Here is a 22,708-nt window from a genome sequence, read left to right as displayed (position 1 = left end):
CTGTGTGGGAAAGACTGGACAGATGGGCTTTATAGTCAGAGAAGGAACAGCAATGAGGAAGCAGCAAGAATCGTGTCCTCCAGGCAACCCAGTGGCTCCTGACAGAGCCCTAGACCTCAATATAGTGTGTGACTAGAGCAGTTGAGGAAAGACAGCATGCCAAAGCATAGGAATTGCTCCAGAACATGAAGAAACAGAAAGAGAGGAAGAGTGCTGGTTAGGACCCCTGTGTGCTGTGCTCCCCAAGTGCTTGGTCACACCCAGTTGCCAGAGGCTGCTTGTGGACATGGGAGGCGCTGTATAAACACGACTGTTTAGAAGGTGTTGGGCTTTACATGGCTACCCACAGTTGCCCTGGGAAAGCCTCTTCTGCTCTTCAATCTTCACCTGACTTTTGGCTCAACCACTCTGCCAATCCCAGTTGCCTTCCACTAGAACTTGCCTAGATAGGCCCTGGGCCTGGCCTGAAGCTCCTCCTCAGAGGAGCCAGCTGGTGCCTCTTCTAAATAAAGCAGGGATACCACCTCAGCAATAGGAAGCACACACCTGTGGAGGTACTAGAGCCCTGTCCCTTCTTCAAATATCAAAAGCAAGGTAGAGAAATTAGAGAACATTCTTAGTCTAGACAAGAAGAGGTTTGTTTACTTGCTATTTTCTTATGGTTCTGAGAACACAGGGCCTTGTGCATGTTAGGGAAGCCCATTGTCATTGAGCTTGACACTTGATTCTCAGTCTATGAGGAAAACAAGGACCAAAGAGATTGAGTTGCTCAATGATGTGAGTTCGAAGCTGTCAGCCATGACCATGAGTCCCACAACCGAAGTCCAATCTGTATCACATCCATCCTCCTCAATCCCTGTCTGCACGTACTAGCCCATTCCTTTGTAGGTTGGTCCTGGTGTGACAGGGTATAGTGGAAAGAAATGGAGGGAAGTGCCTGTGGATTCCATTAAGATCACCATGGTTTGTTTATGATTATAGTTTCTCCATCTGTCAGGGCAAAAACCAGACGGAACCGGTGAGATAAGGAAACATGGCTAAGAGCCCCACCAAGGACAGAGGCAAGGAAAGTTACACAGTCCTTCACCACACAGTAATGTTGTCGTCAACAATAATACAAGATATAAAAATTGTCCCCTGCACCAAGGAGACAATTTAATCTCAGCACTTGGGAGGCAGATCTCAGTGAGTCTGAAGCCATCCTGGTCTACAAAAGAAAGTTCCAGGACTGTTGCACAGAGAAACCATGTCATGAAAAAACAAAACAAACAAACAAAAGAATTGGTCCTTGAAATTCTATCACCAAATGATGTGATAACCCTCTTAAGCTTGTATCAATATACACTGTGTGCACAATGTTGCCCGATGACATGTTTTCAAAACATGAAGGCAATTGAAAAACAGAAGGGTTGGCCACCAAAGTCTGGCCACCACTGCCTTTCTACTTATTTTCCCTGAATGATCCATACTTTAGTGAGTTTGGGGCCAGCCTGGGCTACATGGTACAAGCCCTGGCTGCCAGACAATTCTGTTGTACCATTCATTGTCAACAACGTTCAAGCATGTACCTAGGAGTTTATTCTCTACCCATGCAGTTTTAACATGGAATGTACATCCCCTGTCCAAACCTTGCTTCAATTGCCTTCACTTGCTGCTCTGGTTGAAGCTGGCTTGTTCCTGCCTCTGCATACCCAGCTGACTTCCCCTCCATCAGAGCTTTTACTCTGTTGTTACCTGGAGTTGTCTTTGCATCTGTCTCTTCCTGTCCCGGTATCACGATGACTTTTCTGACACTGATTACTCCTGGCTACCCTAGCGATGTAGAATCAGAGACAAGGGATGGGTTTTTTTAGCTCTTCCCCACGCTTTCTCTGAGCCTGCAAAGTAAATGCTGCCACATGCACACCACCCCATGCCCTTTGTCGTTCCACAGCCAGCATGTGCAGCACCAGTATGCATGACCTGGAAGACATCCCCCTGGAAGATGACGACTCCAACAGCCTAGAGTTCAAAATCCTGACCTTCTACGCCAGACACCATGTCTTCAAGAACCCGCCAGCTGTTTTCTCACCCAAGCTCTCCAGAACAAGAAGTTTGTCCCAGAAAGCACTGGGGACTTGGTCAACTGACTCGTGGACACAGGTGTCATTGCCTTGCAAAAGCTCCCTCTCCAGTGAAAAGCACATAAGCCTTAGCAAGAAGAAATCGTCTTGGAGAACATTCTTCAGAGCAACGGAGGAGGAAAGCCCACCGAGCTCCCCAAAGGAGATTCAAGCTCAGGGTATTCAGGGCCCCTTCGCGGTAGAGCGTCAGTGCCTAAAGCTTCAGGGCGGCTTCCACAACCAGCACTGGGCCAGGTCTCTCTCCAGCGTGGAGCAGCGCCTGCAGTGTGAAGGTAGGCTACGGAGGGCTCTCACTCACACCTGTAGTAAGATGTTTTTTCTCTTTGGGGGGTCCACCACCCAGCTCCCAAATGAATCAAACACGGAAACTTATTCTTATTTTATGAGTGCCTGGCCTTAGCTTGGCTTGTTTCTAGCCAGCTTTTCTTAACTTAAATTGTTCCATCTACCTTTTGCTTCTGGGCTTTTCCTGTTCTCTTACTTATGTAAATCTTACTCTTACACTCTTACTCCATGGTCCCTTGGGTCTCCTTCTATATTTATACTCTCTGCCTGCCAGCCCCACCTATCCTTGCTCCTGCCTCGCTATTGGGCATTCAGCTCTTTATTAGACCACCAGGTGTTTTAGACAATCACAGTAATACACCTTCACCGAGTTAAACAAATGAAGTATAAACAAAAGTCACACACCTTAAAATAATATTCTACCACATTTCCTCCTTCCTGTCTAAATAAAAAGTTTTAACTTTAACATAGTAAAACTATGCACAACAAAAACAGTAAGAATTAATTTACAATATTCTATCCATTTTTAGTTAGCATATTCAGAGAAAATAATGCATTATCTATCCTATCTTAATGAATTCAAAGTTTTATACCTAACTTACTTTTTATCTCATCTAAGGAAAACTGCAACTATAATTACGTAGTTTTCAATTCCATCAAAGGCACCAAAGGGATATATTATTCAAATAAAAAAGTACATTGGAAATAACTTTCAAAAACTCTAGCAATGACAGAGACATCTGACTGCCTGGAGAGTCACCCAAAGTTTCTCTGCAATGTTGGGGCATCCATCTTCAGCCTACAGGCTCGTAGTATCTGGCAGACTTTTCAATGAAGCAAGAAATCTGAAAGTCTGTCCTGCCTATATTGACAGTTTGTCAGGCACTTTGCTCTGTGTCTTGCAGAATGTCTGGCAGTTTCTTTTCTTTTTTTTACTTCTTTTTTTTTGTTTTGTTTTTGTTTTTGTTTTTCAAGACAGGGTTTTTCTGTGGCTTTGGAGGCTGTCCTGGAACTAGCTCTTGTGGACCAGGCTGGTCTCAAAATCACAGAGATCTGCTTGCCTCTGTCTCCCGAGTGCTGGGATTAAAGTTTCTGGCAGTTTCTTCTGTGAAGCAGGAACCCTGAAAGACCATCTTGCCTTGTTTTGGCCAAGTTCAGTGGTCACTTTTCTGTGTCCTGCACAGTCTGCACAGAACATTGTCAGTAGTCAAATGGAAGAGAAGTTTTTTTGTTTTTTTTTTGTTTTTTTTTTTTTTTGTCCAGTGACTAACATTGCCACAATGAAAGCAAGCTCCATATGGAGGTTTTTCAATGCCCATCATCTCTGAAGTAAATTGGTGCTGCCAGGAGCAGATATGTCTCATTGTCATGAAAAGCCCTAAGTTAACAAGACATTTAAATGCTATATTCTGTAGGTCTTTGAAAGGTTTGAAGACCATCTGTCTATCTAAAATATATCTCTATATGATTGGAAAAACATAGCTAGCATAGCTACAAATTTGATTGTTATAGATGACTAACTACTGACATGTGTTTCTTGATTATCCTAAATAGTTCATAATAATAGCTTTCAAAAACTAGAATTTTACCTTACATTTTAAATGAACTGCACAGGTACAATACCTTAAACAACAGCAGAAACATATATGTTATAACAAAAATAACCTTAAATTGGTTTCAATATAAAAAATCTTTAAACAAGAACAAAAACATACACAGTATAACAAAATTGACTTATTTGTATCCATATACCAAAATCCATGCCAAGGCAAAATATCTGAGATTAATAGTGGTCCTTTTATCCTATATTCCTCTATTCCCCTAAATTATAACAAACATCCATGACCCACAAAATAACAAAAAACCTTCTGCAGCCCAGCTCTTGGCAATATGTTTGTAGTTTTCTCTAAACTGCTTCTTGCTGGCTGTGGGAGAAGGCATCATTAGGTTTCCCATGAGAAAAAATGATCAAGTCCTGGGAAGACTGGCTATAACCTTTGTTGATAGATATCACCTGTCAAGTTTCAGGAGGTCTCCCTTGATCAAACCAGATCCATATCAACGTGGACCAAATCACCAGCCTCTTGTTTCCTATGGAAACAAAAGCAAAAGTGCTTCTCCAAAGCATCTTTTAACTTCCATTTGACAAACACATTTGTTGACTTCCATTTTAAAGTTAAGGCATTCTTAAAATATCTAGGCTGGTTTATTTCCACAGTCCCTCTGTCAATACCAGGTCTCTTAGCAGCTGTCCTTTGCTTTTGAGCAATCAAAAAATTCAAAATCAACACAATAGCATTCGGGATCCAGACTCCCTGTGTATTTTCCATCTTTACATGACTTTCTTCTTTTATATTGCTTTTACTGTTTCTTTAAAGACTTTATTTTATTATTTTTAAACTGTTTCTATGACTGTCCATACCCTTTTTCTTTCTTTCTTAAGCCTACACACATTGTAAAACACACTGCAACCTGTTTATAGGTTTATTTCCATCTGGACCTCTTTTACTTCACATCTTTTAGCCTTTTCTGACTGCAGTAGCAAACTTTAGACTGATAAAGCTACACCTGGATACTCCACATGTGAGAACCAAGCTCAAAGCCCGTGTCCTGGTCGGAGGCTTGTCTTACCAGGAACTGCCTTCAGCCTTCCTAGAGCTCTGGAATGCCAATGATTGCACTATGGCAGGCGGTTTTGTTCCCACTACTGTCCTGGGTGCTCAGGAGCTCACTGACTGGTAGAAACTGTCTGGCCGAAACTTTTAAAGGAGCCATATCCTTCCGCCCCTCTTTTATTTTTCTTTCAAGCTTTCTCAGGCCCTATGGAAATATGAGTGTCATGTGGGTGTAGTAAGATTTTTTTTTTCTCTTTTGGGGGCCTGCCATCCAGTTCCCAAATAAATCAAACATGGAGGCTTATTCTTACTTATGAATGCCTGGCCTTAGCTTGGCTTGTTTCTTAAATTATCCCATCTACCTTTTGCCACTGGGCTGGGATTTTCCTGTTCTCCTGTTTTCCTTTTCCTTCTGTAAATCTTACTCCTAATCCATGGATTGCTGTGTAGTTGGGTGGCTAGCCCCTGGTGTCCTCTTCTCCTTATTCTCTCATTCTCCTCTCTCTCTCTGTTCTTCTATGGATACTCTCTGCCTGCCAGCCCCTCCTAGCCTTGTTCCTGCCTTGCTTTTGACTGTTCAGCTCTTTATTAGAATACCAGGTGGGTTTTTTTGTTTGTTTTGTTTTGTTTTTTTCTGTTTTTTTTTAGCTTTGTTATTTTTTTCCTTTTTTAAAAATTTAAATTAGAAACAAGCTTGTTTTACTTGTCAATCCCAGTTCCCTCTCCCCCCTCCTCCCCTGTCCCCACCAACCTCCCATCCCATCCCCTTCCTGCTCCCCAGGGAGGGTGAGGCCTTCCATGGGGGAATCTTCAAAGTCTCTCATATCATTTGGAGCAGGGCCTAGACTCTCCCCCTTGTGTCTAGGCTGAGAGAGTGTCCCTCTTTGTGGAATGGGCTCCCAAAATCCATTTGTATACTAGGGATAAATGCTGATCCACTACCAGAGGCCCCATAGATTTCCCAGGCCTCCTAACTGACACCCACGCTCAGGGGGTCTGGGTTGGTCCTACATCAGGTGTTTTAGACAGGCAAAGTAACACAGCTTCACAGAGTTAAACACATGCAGCATAAACAAAAGTCACACACACCTTAAAATAATATTCTACACCTATCTCCTTCCGTGTGCGTGCTGAGTGCTCTGCCTCTCCTACCTACGGAAGACAGGCCTGGGCTTTCCATTTCATTAATCTCCATCATAACTACCCACTTTTCCCAATAAAGAAAGTAGGTAGGAGTGAGCGGTGGCTGCAGAGGTTTCTCAGCTCTGTGACTACAAATCAGCTTGCTTCAAGAGAGGAGCACAAAGGAGGGCACCTTAGCCAGGTACCTTCTCCTAGGCCAGCTGACCTCTGGAGACCCTGGGTACTGTGTTTACACCACACTGTATATTGGGGAGATCACACCCTTCCCTGCTTTTTATGGTTGTTGGAGGATGATCAAGGGATGGAGGTAGGTGTTTCAGAGGTTCATGGCCAGCCTTGGCTATATAGTGAGTTGGAGGCCATCCTGGGTGACATGAGACCTTGTCTCAGAAAACAAACCAAACCAAATGAAAGAGGGAGAAAGAGAAGAGAAAGGAAGGGGGACAGAGAGAAGCAAGATAGGAGCTTGAAAGGAATAACAAGGATGAGGAAAGAGGGGGGAAGATGGGAGGTAGAGAGGGAAGGAAGGCAGTCAAATAGGTTTAAGTGAATAGTTTTTCAGTTGGGCACAGTGGCCCATAGCTGCCATCATCAGGTTTCAGGAGGGAAAGAATGACGAGTTCCAGGCTAGCCTGGGCTACAGAGCAAGTTGGAGGCCCAGCTTACTGCAAGACTGTCTTGAAAAAGAAAAACATACAAAATACTTTTCAAAATGTAAACTACCAGACTGGAGAGATGGCTCAATGGTTAAGAGCACTGGCTGCTCTTCCAGAGGACCTGAGTTCAATTTCCAGCACCCACACGGTGGCTCATGGAAATCTATAACTATAGTCCCATAGATCTAATACCCGTTCCTGGAGTACAGATGTAAATGCAGACAAAACATCCATATACATGCAATACACAAATTCAAAAAAAAGAAAGGTTGTCTAAAAAGAAATAAAGGGGCTAGAGTGATGGCTCAGTGGTTAAGAGCACTGGCTGCTCTGCCAGACGGCCCAGGTTCAATTCCCAGCACCCATATGGAAGCTCACAACTGTCTGTATTTCCAGTTCCAAGGGATCTGACACACAGATACACCAGGCAAAACCCCAATGCACACAAAGTAAAAATAAAATCTTCTTTTAAAAGAAACTGATAAAGTCTTCCCTTGTTAGGAAAAACATCAATTGTATTGAACCAGACTCGCTCACTGAGGGTTTTACCTCCACCCAGGGACCTCAGCAGAAGCATCTTCCATCTTCCCACCCACCGCCCCTCAGCGGGGCCCCTTCCTGCCAGGTGTGACGGGACTGTCCCTTATTAGTCAACAGAGGGCAGTAACGGCTCAGTTTTGAAATGTTGCTAGCATCCTAAGTTTTTGGAGTAGGTCTGCCTGTGGAAGGCTCATACCATTCTGTGACCAAGGGAACTTATGCTTCAGTTAGGCCACAAGAACCCAAGGTCCAGCGGATGTGCAGAACCTGTCACTCAAAGGGCAGCAAGAATTTCTGGAGGGGCACTGCTGAAGGAGACACAGCCTGGACCACACAGAGACCATCTGTCTTCCCAGCTTTGTTTAACTCTCTGAGCTAATGGAAGCATCTACCCCCTAAATCCAAGCATGGCTGAGGCTGCAGTGGTGCCCAAAGTGAGAGGCTGCTCCGTGTCTCCCTCCCCTGCCCCATTCTTCCCAACATAGGCAGCAGCTATCAGGACTGGGAGCCTGGAGACCCCAGGGACCTGGCTTTGTGGGTCAGTGTGGCCTACACAGGGAGACAGGAAGTTTCTGTAGTCTTCATTCCCCATTCCCCCGAGTAAATGACACAACAGACGTATCACTTGGCTTTCCCCCTATTGCTCATATCACCCTCCCCCCTTTTAAGGGGAGATAAGTGAAGAAAAATAACTTTCAGGGGAGGTTAAGAATAAAAGGTTCAGAAAAAGAATAAATGGAAAGTGGGTTTATTGGCCAAATTGTATCTGAGGCTGGATAACTGTATATTGCTATGCACATAACCATAGAACATAGTTTTACGCATATCTAGACAACACATCTCCATTTTAAATAGGAAGAAAGGGGAAAGGCAGAGGTGGCTTTCTTTCTAGATTATTTGGCTCACTCTGTGTATGTATTTCTATGTTTATTTATTTACTTATTTGACACAGGGCCTCAATATGTAGCCTAGGCTGACCTCAACCTCTTGACCCATGCCCCATCATTAGGTCTCGCAAATGAATGGACAGTTTCTCCAATCACAGTGTAATACGAGTCAGCTGCTCCATTTGGCACCAAACACAGAGCTGCCTCAAGCCCCTACAGTGAAGCGACTGGAAAACCAATGGCGGGTTTACTACCCAACAAGTCATCCGTGTACCTACCCATTGCAGCACTCTTTCTTTCCTCAAGCAGATGTGAAGCCAACTTGCGAAGGAAGTCTACGCCATGTAAACCTTCCTGCCCACATGATTTATCACTTCCCTGATGACAGAGTCATGAAGGATGAGTTGTACTTCATGCACTTGTTCTTCTGAGATAGAGTCTGACTTTGTAGCCCAGGCTGGCCTGGAACTCATGATCCTGCAGCCCTGGCATCCTAAGTGCTGAGATACAGATGTGACCACCACATCTGGCCGTGTCTATGCAAACTTGTTTACCTGTAAGCATAACTTGAATGTTTTCTATTAAACATAAAGGGGAAATTGTGACTGCAAGAGCAAGGAGTATCAAGCTATGAACCCTCTCTAGTAGAGGCCACCTCTCAAAGGTATAAAGGGTGTCCCCAAATATAAATAAATGTAAAAGAATGAAAATAAAACCACCATGAGCTTTCTGTCAAGCAATGCCCTGCCTCTCCCCCTTTGGTGCTCCTTCCTTGGCAAGGGGGGGTAAGCTGAGGGTGTGGAACGACAGCTGTATACTGCCCCCTTCTCCCAGCCTCTACTGGGGAATTGTTAGTCCCCTCTGAAGAATGCCCCACCACAAACACAAACTCCTGGAAATAGTCCTCTCCTGCTAGGCTGGCCTCTTCATCCTGGGGAACTGGGCAGTCCATGCAGCAGGCCCAGTACTGGGGATACCCTCTGAGCAGTTCTTTCTTGTTTCAGCTGTGGACCCCAAGGTTGCTTCTATTGCCAACCGGGTAGCTGAAATCGTTTACTCCTGGCCACCAGCAGAAGATAGCCACATCCAGGGAAGCAGCTTCAAGTTGAAAGAGAGTGCCCCAGAGCGTCTGTACTTGCACTTTCAAGGCCCTCAACCTGTATCTTGTGATTCTAAGAAAGGTAAGCCTTCCTTGTGAGTGTGTTGGGCTGAGTATATGCCAGATAGACGTGTATGGGCATGCATGCCTGTATGCTGTATGTATGTATACAGCTAAGGGCTCTGTACATCGGGAATCTCAGCCCACTTCACAGCAACATAGTAGAGACCTTGAGCTCTAGCTTAAGACATCGGCCCATGACACAGAGATGCTATGAGCATGTTGAACCAACATAGCAGCCCACTGCTAAGTCAGAAGAAAGTCCTTCCTGTGGAGGGAGAGGAGGAAATGTCAGATCTAATCATGTTATAAGGGTCGTGCGTAGAGTTCTCATCGACCAACCCAGGACTCGTGGCAAACAGCCAGGCTGTCAGACACCCATTGTGTTATTTTTCTTGCCATTGTGAAAAAAAAATGCCTACCAGAAGCAACTGAAGGGAGAAACTATTTATTTTGGCTTATGATTTCAGAAGGTTCCCTTGGTGGTTGGTGCACTACATGCATTTGGGCAGAAGAATATGGCACCAGGGTACAGCCAAGGGCAGGTGTTCATTCTGCAGTCAACCAGGAAGCAAAGAAAGCAAGAGGAGGCCAGTAATAATACATCCCCATGGGCCATCCTCAGTGTCCCAGGCCATCCTCAGTGTCCCTGTCATAACAAAGCCCCATGGGCCATCCTCAGGGTCCCTGTCATAACACACCCTCACCGGCCATCCTCAGGGTCCCTGTCATAACACACCCTCACCGGCCATCCTCAGGGTCCCTGTCATAACACACCCTCACGGGCCATCCTCAGTGTCCCTGTCATAACACACCCTCACGGGCCATCCTCAGTGTCCCTGTCATAACACACCCCCACGGGCCATCCTCAGTGTCCCTGTCATAACACACCCCCACGGGCCATCCTCAGGGTCCCTGTCATAACACACCCTCACGGGCCATCCTCAGGGTCCCTGTCATAACACACCCTCACGGGCCATCCTCAGGGTCCCTGTCATAACACACCCTCACCGGCCATCCTCAGTGTCCCTGTCATAACACACCCTCACGGGCCATCCTCAGTGTCCCTGTCATAACACACCCTCACGGGCCATCCTCAGTGTCCCTGTCATAACACACCCCCACGGGCCATCCTCAGTGTCCCTGTCATAACACACCCCCACGGGCCATCCTCAGGGTCCCTGTCATAACACACCCTCACGGGCCATCCTCAGGGTCCCTGTCATAACACACCCTCACGGGCCATCCTCAGGGTCCCTGTCATAACACACCCTCACGGGCCATCCTCAGGGTCCCTGTCATAACACACCCTCACGGGCCATCCTCAGGGTCCCTGTCATAACACACCCTCACCGGCCATCCTCAGGGTCCCTGTCATAACACACCCTCACCGGCCATCCTCAGGGTCCCTGTCATAACACACCCTCACCGGCCATCCTCAGGGTCCCTGTCATAACACACCCTCACCGGCCATCCTCAGGGTCCCTGTCATAACACACCCTCACCGGCCATCCTCAGGGTCCCTGTCATAACACACCCTCACGGGCCATCCTCAGGGTCCCTGTCATAACACACCCTCACGGGCCATCCTCAGGGTCCCTGTCATAACACACCCTCACGGGCCATCCTCAGGGTCCCACTTCCTCCAGTTCTGCCCCACTCCCTAAAATCTCCACGACCTCCCCAATAGCACCAACAGGTGAGGACAGGGATTCAAGACAAGGACCTATAGGGAATGACTCATATTTGATCTAGCAATACCCAGTCTGCTTCAGAAGGTGCTGAAAGGTGAGCAGATTCGGTCAGTCACTGCCCACACAGTAGCAGTGGGTGGCACTACTACAGAGTCTAGAAGCCGTGTGGAAACACGGGGCTCAGAGAGAAGACTTGAAGGGAGAAGGTTTTGCCTTCCTTCATCGTTGACCTTCCTCTCAGCTCTCTGTACCCCGCATCAAGTAGACTGTAAGGATGGTGACAAAGTGTAGCATCACAAAGGACAAAGCAGACGTCCTCCCCACAACGGCATCAGGACAGGGCTTTCTCCACTGTCTGCTGCACATCTGAAACTAAAAACTGCCACAGGGACTCTGAGTGAGGAATCTTCCACGCATGCCAAAAAGAAAGAGCTGGGGCTCTGTGGCCGTCCCAAGTGTGCCTGGGAGGTGAAAGTGATACCCTCAGACAAGCTAAAGGCAAGGCAGGCTCCCCTGCATCCAGCACAGCATCTTTTTCCCAGAGAGAAGGACTCGGGGAAAACGTCCAGGGCTACAGAGATTTAAGCCTGTTTCCTCTCAGGCATTGTGAGTCCCTTTATCACTCTCCTCACTCTGCTCCTCCCCCACCTCCTTGGGCTTTACTACATTAATTCCCTGGCCTCCCTTGCCTCTAGCCAAGATAAGCATGTGGGCCCCGCATTGCTGCAGAGACTGGGTTTTATGTCAGAAACCCGATTCCCTCGGTAACCGACATTTCTCTGTTTAGAGTCTGTGCTGAAGAGATGATCGTCTTCACCGTCGTGTTTACTAAGTAGCAAGTTGTGAAAAAAAGCCATCATAGTCCACGCCAAAGATAGCCACGCTTTACCCAACTGCTTTCATCCTGGGGAACTCGGGAAATTGTTCATTTCATTCCCATGTACCCCACCTTGCCGTAGAGACCATTTTAATCACATAAAAATCAACCAAGTTTAAAAATAATGTAAAAAAAGATACACAGGAAGATCAAAAGGGCTTAAGAATGAGATTGGTCCCCAAATATAGGCCAGGAAAATGTCACTCCACATTATGGCTGTAAATTTGACTCGATGCTTTCTGACAAAGGTAGGAATATGATCAGCTGTGGGATTTATGGGGCTGGAAAGTTGGCTCAGCTGGTAAAGTGTTCTCTGTGCTCAGAGCCTGAGTTCTGATCCCCACATTCCATGTGAAGCTGTGATAGTGGCATGTGCCTGTGTGACCAGCACAGAAAAGGGCATCTCTGGGGCCGTCTGGCCAGTCAGCCCAGCTGAGCACTGGTTTGGTAAGAGCTCCTGTCTCAAAAACTGACCGAGGAAGATGTCCAACATTGACCCTTGGTTTCCGAATGCATATGGGGGCAGACACACACACACAGACACACTCACACACAGACACACTCACACAGTCACACAGACATACACACACAGACACACTCACACACAGACACACACACAGAGACACACACACACAGACACAAACACAGACACACACACACAGACACAGACACACACACACATACACACACACAGACACACACACACAGAGACACACACACACACACACAAACACAGACACACAGACACAGACACACACACAGACACACACACACAGACACAAACACACAGACACACACACACACACACACACACACACACACACACACACACACAGGGGATTTATATTTAACAAACATGCTATATGCTGAGGGCTAGTCTAAAAACAAGAAAAAGGGGTGGCTATATGGCTCAGGGGTGGAACATTTGCCTAGAAAACCTGAGGCTCTGGCTTTGACCCCCAGCAGGTGGAGTAGAGGTAGGCTGTATGTAGCTATTGCTTAATGGCAAAATAAAAATGAGAGGGAAATGTCTCCTAAGTATCTCCATTGGCAGGATTATGTGTAGTGGAACTGATGTCTTCAGCAGTATGTATACAGTAAATAAGTGGTAAGTTTCTCGATGAGAATCCGAGGGGAAGGAGGGACTGAGCAAGGGAAACAAGGGATGGGACTGGAGGAGTCTGGAAGGGTGAGATCCATCAACTAAGGATTTGAATGCCGGCGTCTTTCTCCGTCTCTACAAGCACTGCCACAGGAAGGAAAGAAATAACTGAAATTTCCCTCTCCCCCAGCAGATGGAGAGGACCAAGTGATAAGCAGAATTGTTGAGCTACTCAAATACTCAGGGGATCATCTGGGAAGAGAGGTATGAAGCCCCTGGAGTTGGTGTGATTGCTGTCTGCGCCCACGCACTAGGGCAGGGCGATGGAATTGTGCACCAGGCTCTGGCCCTCGTCCTCCCCAGAGTCCTGCCTTTCCCGTGGTCTTACATTTTATTTCCCTTGGAGTCTGCATATTCACACTGGCAGCTTCTCAAAAATGAATCACTTTGGAAAACACAAGTAAATCTTCTGGAGCCTCCTTGGAATTTCTGGAAACTAGAAATGCAACTGTGTTTACTGTAAGAAAAGACATTGGGAAAATGGAAATTTGCTGCATAGGTTTATCAACCGCCTTCTCATGTAACTCAACCTCAGGGGAGTCTGGATGGCTGCAACTGCCCAGCAGCCTAGATATGTGTCTCAAAGCTGCTCAGAGGGTGCTCTCTGAAATCCCCCATACTGTTGCTGGACTGTGCCTGATTAAAGACTGTCTTAGCAATTCACCCAGGGGGGCAGGCTGGTGCTACTTAGGGAACCCGTAAGTGGAGAAGTGGAGACCCACCCTTCTCATTAGAAAGTGAGACAGCTGTCCTCGGGTGACATTGAAGAACAAGCCCATAGTGCCATCAGAAGCCATTTTCTTTTGTGCCCAAAACTATCATCTATCTCTGAGGTCTGTCGATTGGAACCTGGCTTAGAGAGTCTTCTTTAGTGGTCAGGACCTGTTGGGAGGAAGTCAGGTTCAGGGACAATGCATGGGGCTTCTGCAGAAGGGAAAAGCAGAATAAAATGGCAGCCCCAGCATGACCACAGTTCTTCTCCAGTAGCCTTGCCAGACATGTGCCCAAAAGATGGTGACAGAAGAGGATAAAAGCCCCTAGGGAAGGTGTAGAGTGGAAACCAGGAATACTGGACTAAAGAGAAGAGAGTGGCTTGTGTGAACTTTGGGATCACTGGCAGGGGCAGAGTAGGCCTGCAAGGAAACAGGAAGCTTGTAATATCGGGCCAACAGACCTCAAGCAGCAGTCCACAGAGATCCAGGTTCGAGGACCAGGTGGGAGGTGAAATCAATTGGGTAGAATAATGGGGAAGGAAATCTGTGGATTTATCTATTTATTTGTTTATTTCACGTGGGGATGGCATGGAATGTACATGGGCACGTGCCCTGGGATGCACATAGAGGTCAGAGGACGGGCAGGAGCCTGTGTTCTCCTATCCCCAAGGATCCTGGGTGTCAGACTTAGACTTACAGCAAGTACCCATTGAGCCATCTCCCCATCCCCCCATCTCTCTCCCATACTTATTTTTAGTAAACAAACAAATATGGGGAATCTTCCCTGGCTTCATTGTACCTCCAGAGCTCCTCCTTCATGCCCAATAATGTTCTGTCACTATGCTAGTTTAGAGATGAAATCAACACATATGAAAAGTGACTAGTGTCCCCAAGATTGCACTGCTGGTGAGAAGGTGAGGCGGAGTGCATACCCCAAGACGTCACCAAGGCTCAGATCTCATCCATAGCCCTGCCTCTTGAAAAAGCACACAGCACTATGAGCCATTCCCACTAGACTGTGGGCCCATGGGTGAGCACTGGGGCTGAGTCACCCATAACACCTTTCCATCCTTGGTGCTTGGGAAGTACCTGAGTGTTGAATGAACTTTTCAGTTTTGCCCTTATTTGTTCCAATGAAAGGAATCCACAGAGCAGGTATCTGGTTCCAGTTGACTCTGTAGGATGCCATGCCATGACTGACTCTGCAATCCAGGGTCTTTTTAGTGGTGCCTTTGGGTTCAAGCATGGCCTTCCACATGCCTCCTAATTGTTTCTCCTCTCATACCCAGATGAAGAAAGACAAGGCTTTGATGAGCAGCTTCCAGGACGGGCTGTCCTACTCAGCATTCAAGACCATCGCAGACCTGTTCCTGAGGGATATAGACACCAGAGGAGAATCAGAAATTAGAGCTCATGGCTTTAAGGCTGCTCTTGCAATAGATGCCATAGCCAAGCTCACGGCCATTGACAACCACCCAATGAATAGGATGCTGGGCTTTGGAACCAAGTATCTAAAAGAGTACTTCTCCCCCTGGGTCCAACAGAATGGTGGATGGGTAAGTGTAACCCATGAAGAAAATGAGTCCTCTCAACAGGGTATTGTGGCAAGTGTGCACTTAGGAGGTCCAGGTAGGAAGAGTGAGTTTGGGACAAGCCTTCACTACATAGTGAGACCTTAACACACACATACACACTCACTCTTGTGCATGCACACACATACACAACACACCACACCACACATACCCTGACATACCAGACATACACACACACACACACACACACACACACACATACACACACCATACACACCAAACACATACACACTTACACACACAATATATACACCACACTCACACATGCACACACACACACATACACACCACACACACACCACTTCTCTAATAAGGGATGAGTGATACGATTCTTTTATTAAGACAAAGGGAACACATCTGGGAATCGGTTCTCATGGGGTTAGGACACTAAAGTGGCAAGAGACAAGACCCATCAATTGGAACATATTTTTAGCAACGATCTTCTTTGTCCACAAATAGTTACTGAGCTCCCAGAGGGCATGTTGGGTGAGGGGGCAAAGGATCAGGGAAAGCAGGAAATGAGGAGGGGCTGGGAAGACAAGCGCTTCAGTGGATGCCATTTCTTCTTCCACAAATTCTGTAGCAACAGAATGCAGCTGGTCAGATGAGGGCAGGGGACACTGGTTCTCACTCCTGGATGCCAGCAGGATGTAGGGCTGACCTTCACACGGGGACTCAGGCTCACAGTACGCTGCCATTGCTGCTTAGACCTCAACAGGGACATTGTGACGCAGACTGAAAAACAAACAATGGAACTTGCATCTAGTTTTTGATGAGCTGACTTAATCACACCAGCTTCCTTCCCCCTGTGCCCCGCCTGTCCTCCATCTTAATCTCTGTTCTCTGAGACTGTGCCCCAAATGGTCTCACACTGTCCTTGGGCTTCTTTCCACAAGAATGTTCCAGGGCCAGCAGGACACTTGAGTCAACTTTAGGTATGGCCAGAGTGTCCCTGAGTCTTCCTCATAGGCTGGTCTCCTGAGTCTCACAAAGAAGTGTGTCCTATATTCCCCATGGAGCTGAAAAGTCTGCCATTTTCCTCAGTGGCCTCCCACTTAGCCCCTGCTCCTTTCTGTGGTCCACATTTGCAGCAGGTGTGAGAACTGTGAAGTGCTCTAACCGCCCCCAAACTCAAGCTGCCTGACCAGTTCTGAAGGAGGTTACATCTCACACCAGTATTTCAGTTCCCCTTTCTTCCTCTCCAGTCCCTCTGCTGCCCTCCTGTCCCTGACCTCCCTCCGACCTCTGTGAGGGGGGGGGGATGAGAAGAGAACAACCAGGGAATCAGCTCAGTACAGTGTGTGTTTGGCATGTCTTAGGCCTCGAGTTCAGTCCCCAGTATGGGGTGGGGCAGGAAGGAAGAGGAATGGGGGAAATAGGGATAGGGAATGGAGAGGAAAATAAGAGCTTGGAAGAAAAGAGAAAGAAGGAGAAAAGGAAGGCAGGAGGGAGAGAAAGAGGAAGGGCAGAAGGAAGGAAGGAGGGAAGGGGAAGGAGGGAGGGAGGAGGGAGGGGAGGGAGGGAGGAGGGAGGGAGGGAGGGAGGGAGGGAGGGAGGGAGGGAGGGAGGGAAGGAGCAAAATAAACTCAAAGAAAAGGATAAAGAACGTAAGTTATGGAGGGAGGAGGTACACGGAATGGGGGAAATTTTTCCAAGTCATATATTTAAATAAATGATTTGTATCCAGAAGATATAATGAACTCTTACAATTAATTCCACAATGAAAAAGACAAGTGATTTAATTTTTTTTTTAAATGGGCAATAGACATGTCCACTGTTTCTCCCAGGAGGCTATGTAAACAGTCAACATGCAAAAGGAAAGATGCTTGTCATGCTCATTTCAATAGTGGGAAGATACAAGTCAAAGAGCTGAGGAACGCTACCCACTGGGAAGTCTAGGAAAAAGGCCATCTGTGAGACTGGGAATGGCAGCCTCCTTACATTGCTGGTTGGATAGCAGAACCACGTAGCCCCTTGGAGAACAATCTGGCAGTTCTCACAAATATTAGCAAAATGTCAAGTAGAGTCATCAGGAGCTGGGTGTGTAGCCCAGTGGTAGAGTATGTCCTCAGCGGTAAAGGCAATGGGTTCGATCCCCAGCACCAATAAATAATAAATAAATAAAGGTAAAATAGAGCTACTGTCTCTACCCCTCAAAAACTGGAAACATTTCAACCAAAACAATGTACATAAATATTCATGGCTGAATTCATTATTCATGATAGCCATGAAGCAGAAACAACTGCAGTGCCCATCAGCTAGTGAACAATGATTAGCCAAATGAAGCAATACCGTGCTATGGAATATGATGGAACCATAAGATGAAAAAACTCACTGGCAATGAATGAGCCATAGGACACATTATGCTGGGCTGAAGAGATGGCTCAGCGGTGAAGAACAGTTGCTACCCTTTCAGAGCATCCAAGTTCGATGCCCAGCTTCCTGACTGCCTGTAACTCCAGATACCAGGGTTCCAATGCCCTCTTCTGGCCTCTGTGGACACTCACACATATGTGCCCACACTCACAGACTCACAAGCATATTCTTGATAGAAAAATAAAGTAAAATTGAAGAAAGCATTATGTTAAGAAAGCCAGGCAAGAATGTCACTTGTTCCATGGTTCTATTCATATACAATGTCCAAAATAAGCAAATTCCTGGAAACAGAATGGAGACTGGTCAGGGACTGGGGCTGACCACTAGCAGGCACAGACTTTCTTTGTGGAGTGACAAAGGGTTCCAGGGTGATGGTGCACAGCCCTGAATACTAAACGCCACTAAGCCATGCACTTTAGTAGGAGGAATTTTGTGGTAACATTATATTGCAGTAATTATTGATTATAAATTATATTTCAGTAATAAAAAACAGCTCTAATTCCAGCAATCAAATAAAAGAAGAGGGGAAAACGAATGCAAAGATTTTAATTATTTAACTTGGCTCCTGGATGGAGAGAGAGAGAGAGAAGCAGATTCAATCAGAGGAGGTAGATGAGTCCTTCTGGAGGAATTTGGAGGGGACTTGTCAGAGATTAGAAACTGATGCAATTGCTGGAGTGTGTGTGTGTGTGTGTGTGTGTGTGTGTGTGTGTGTGTGTCTGTGTCTGTGTATGTGTGTGTATGTATGTGTGTATGTGTGTGTATGTGGTGTGTGTGTCTGTGTCTCTGTGTCTGTGTCTTTGTGTATGTGTGTGTGAGTGTGTGTGAGTGTGTCTGTGTGTGTGTGTCTATGTGTCTCTGTGTGTGTGTGTGTCTATGTGTGTGTGTGTGTGTGTGTATGTGTCTCTGTGTGTGTGTGTGTCTATGTGTGTGTGTGTGTGTGTGTGTTTGTGTGTGTGTGTGTGTCTGTGTATGTGTGTGTTTGTGTGTGTATGTGGTGTGTGTGTGTCTGTGACTCTGTGTCTCTGTGTATGTGTATGTGTGTGTGTCTGTGAGTGTGTGTGTGTGTGTGTGTGTCTGTGTGTGTGTCTGTGTGTGTGTGTGTGTGTGTGTGTGTGTATATATGTATGTGTGTGTATGTGTGTGTGTGTCTGTGTGTGTGTGTGTGTGAGTGTGTCTCTGTGTGTGTGTGTGTATGTGTGTGTGTGTGTGTGTGTGTGTGTGTCTGTGTGTGTATGTGGTGTGTGTGTGTCTGTGACTCTGTGTCTCTGTGTATGTGTGTGTGTGTGTGTGTGTGTGTGTGTGTGTGTGTACACTGTGTCCCTAGGGGTTGCACCCAGGACCTCATGTGCTAATGCATGTAAGATACAGGCTTAGGTGTATCCCCCAGTATCTGGTTTTTGTTTGTTTTTAAATCTTTCTTTCTTATTTATATGTATTTTTGCTTTTGTTTTTGAGTCAAAGTCTTCCTTATTTCCTGCTGATCTGGGGATCAGACCCAAAGGCTTTGTGCATGCTAGGCAAGCAGTCTCCCCACCTGTGACATCCGCAGCCCCAGCCTCTGTACTTTCCCATCCAAATGTGGCGGTCCTGGTTATGATAAACCTTAATCTTCACTCTTAGCCTTAGTTAGGTTTAATCTGCAGAGTGTCAGTTACAAGACGGAGAAGGCAATGATGTGGGAGAACTGACTTTGCCAAGATGCCAGAAAAGCCTAGAAAACTAAGAGATATTGATGAAGGGATATTTAGAACACACTGGAATTGATGCTACCTGGGGAAGTGTGAGCTAGACATGGTGCTGTATACATAATCCTAGCTTTCAGGAGGCTGAGACAGGATGACAGCTGTGAGATCGAGGCTAGCCTAGGCTACAGAGTAAGATCCTGTCTCAAAATGAAAGAGGGAAAGAAGGAAGGGAGTGGAGGAAGGAGTAGAGAAGGAAGGAGAATCCAATCCAAGGGAAGGTGGATGAGGAGGGGGAGGAGGGTGGGGTCTCTTTGTCTCCATACTGCAGGTTTCCTGGGCTTTCTACTAACCATTCCAACTCAGCTACAGTTTGCCTGGGGTGATAGAGTTTTTCTCACTGCTCCTGTTACTTTACATACATCAAGGATGTTGAGCCAATGCTTGTTCAGAGGGTCCGTTCCATCTCCAAACCCTGCTGTGTTAATTTCTTTTCTCAGTGCTGAGAAGGAAGTGGCCTGAGGGAGGTTGGGTTATTTTATCTCTGAGTCATGCAAGGGAAGGCACCCCCGTGATGTGGGGGTGTGGGACTCCTCATTTCACTTCTTGGGTGGACAGGAAGCCGAGAGCAAACAGGAAAATGGGGCCAGGCTATCAAAAGTCAAGGTCCACCCTCAGTGATCGCCTTCCTCCAGCAATGCCCCACCCCTTTGAGGTTCCAGAACCTTCCAAAACGGGGCCAGCAGCTGGTACGAAGTGTTCAACACAAGCGTCTTTAGGAGAGACCCTTCACACTCAAAACACAACACAAACCAAACAGGCTTCTTCCTTACTGTTCACACAGTCGCTGCCGCCTCCATCGGTGACAACCCTCCCTTCCTTTTTCGAATCTTAAAAGGGGTCTCAAGGCCTTAGCAGATTTCATAGGTCAGTCTTTAGTCCCGGATGTGTGCAACCTAAGGCCTTAGCTCTTGGTTTCCCTGCAGGCACCCCAAGGATGCCAAACCAGCCTTCCACACCTTCCCCAGCTCCAGCCCAGCCTGCCCGTGTTTTCACTTCAGCAGTGACTCAAACTTTGAATGTTAAGGTCTTTCCTTCCCTTTCTCCTCTAGGAAAAAATACTGGGGATATCACATGAAGAAGTAGACTGAATTATCCAAGGACCCGTCATCTGGAATGTTCTCTGTCCAACGGTGGTCCTGTGCCCACTGCTCTCAGCATAGACTTCAGGAGAAAATTAAAATGCATGAAACAGATGGAGCCCACTTTTTCTAGAACCATCCTTCCTTTGACTCAAGAGGTACGGGAGAGGCCTTGCTCTTCCAGCTCTTAGAACTCAGTAGTTTGGACATTGCATTGAGGTTATTTGAGCTAGGCGTATGAGGGAGTCCATAAAGATCCGTGGTCATCTTACCTTTAAATGTTCAGAACGGAAACCATCCCGTTAGTTACATCACAGGAAGTGTTTGGCAGGTATCTGCTGATCTCATGGAGGTAAACAATAAACTCTGCATGTGCTTACTTTTTTAGTCTCTGGTACTGTTCTCAGACACCATTTGGGATAGTCTGGTAATCGCATCATCTCAAAAGCTTACCTTTAGAGAGATGTCACTATTCGAGTTTACTGTTAGCTCTGCTTTAGGTGTGGTGATATATTATTTACGATTTACTAAAGCTTGCCTGAAAGATCAGGGAAGCAAAGCGGCCAGCCACTAGAGAGTTCTCACCTCTACCAATGCTCAGACTGAAGGGGCGATCCACTGAACCTCAGATTGCATCTCCAGAATGCACTGCTCTCCACCATATCTCAGAATCCTAGACGGCCCTGCTCTCCTCAATGTGGCTGGAGACTAATTGCCACGTGAGACCCTTGGCTTCTTCCTTACACACCTCTCTAGTGCTGGAATAAAAGGTGTGTGAGCTCTGTTACTCTTTTAGACTGATTCACTCTTGTGTAGCCCTGGGTGGCCTTGAACTCCCAGAGATCTATCTGCCTCTGTCTCCTGAGTCCTGGGATTAAAGGTGACTGCCACTACTCCCCAGCTTCTATGACTGTCTAGTGTGACTGGCTTTGCATTCTGATCCTTCAGGCAAGCTTTATTAAATCATAAATAATATATCACCACATTTGGGTATAAGCCTTGCTGACCCATTCCCTCAAAACCTGTGGCAGTTTGACAAACTTCCATTTGGTACAAAATCATTAGCTCATCACTTACAGATTTCTTTGTGTGACATACCTCCACTCCACTAGGTTTCTGGAATTGAGAGTGGGGGGCACACACATACCATAGCATGTGTACAGAGGTGGAGGGGCAACCTCAGGTGTTGGTCCTCATTGTCTACCTCGTCTGAAGCAAGGCCTCTTGTGCATTGCTTTATACCCTGGCTAGATGGCTTGAGAGCATCTGGGGATCCTCTGTCTCCACCCCATATCCCATCACTAGGATTACAGATGTACACTGAGACATCCATTTGTTTAGACATGTGCTGTGGATTCAAACACTGGTTGGTCCTTACACTTGTGCCACTAACACTTAACCCACAGTGACATCTCCCCAGCCTCTGGGATTTTATTATTCCTGGAGGTATCATAATGGTTGGTAACTAGTAAAATAAATATGTTGGAAGATTGCTGCTAAAAGTGTCATCTAAGCTGGGTGTGGTGACAGTTGCCGGCAGCCCCAGCTTTCAGGAGGCCAAGGCTGAGGTGGGAGGACCACAAGTTTGGGGCCAACCAGGCAAACATAATGAGTTCAAGAACTTGTCCCAACACTCCCCTCCCAAAAAGTGTTTTCTGTTAAAATAAATAGTAAGTGGTCATAGTAGAGCTTCCGTGAAGACCAAATGTGTTAACCTATATAGAGCGCTCGGAATGGTTCTCAGGCCGACTTAGTTGGTGTTAACTAGTTGACTTAGTTAATGTTAACTAGTTGCTGTGTTTCCTACTGTGAGCTGCCACAATGCAGCTGAAAGTGCTCCATCCTCTGTGGCAGAATATTACTTTAAGGTGTGTGCGACTTTTGTTTATGCCGCAATTGTTTAACTCTGTGAAGCTGTGCCTGTCTAAAACACCTGGTGGTCCTGCTAAAAAGCTGAGCAGCCAATAGCGAGGCAGGAGCAAGGATAGGTGGGGCTGGCAGGCAGACAGTACAAACAGGAGGAGAAATGAGGGTGAGGAGAGGGGGGTCAGACGCTGAG

General features: G+C 46.6%; 1 protein-coding gene across 2 annotated transcripts; it reads left to right on the top strand.

Moving 5' to 3' along the window:
- Nucleotides 1–1,938: 1,938 nt before the first annotated feature.
- Nucleotides 1,939–20,658, top strand: Bcl2l14 (BCL2 like 14). 2 transcript variants are annotated; one of them, XM_035448483.1, is made up of 5 exons: nucleotides 1,939–2,395; nucleotides 9,254–9,430; nucleotides 13,275–13,345; nucleotides 15,144–15,410; nucleotides 20,620–20,658. In XM_035448483.1, exons 1-5 carry the CDS (start codon nucleotides 1,939–1,941, stop codon nucleotides 20,656–20,658), a joined length of 1,011 nt encoding a protein of 336 aa, XP_035304374.1. The 2 variants fall into 2 exon arrangements, with proteins under 2 accessions (XP_035304374.1, XP_035304373.1); XM_035448482.1 differs by having other exon boundaries at nucleotides 13,272–13,345.
- Nucleotides 20,659–22,708: the final 2,050 nt, after the last annotated feature.

The sequence above is a fragment of the Cricetulus griseus genome, chromosome 8 (genome assembly GCF_003668045.3).
Source record: "Cricetulus griseus strain 17A/GY chromosome 8, alternate assembly CriGri-PICRH-1.0, whole genome shotgun sequence".
In the NCBI taxonomy this organism is placed as follows: domain Eukaryota; kingdom Metazoa; phylum Chordata; class Mammalia; order Rodentia; family Cricetidae; genus Cricetulus; species Cricetulus griseus.
This window is presented reverse-complemented; position numbering and strand designations above follow the sequence as displayed.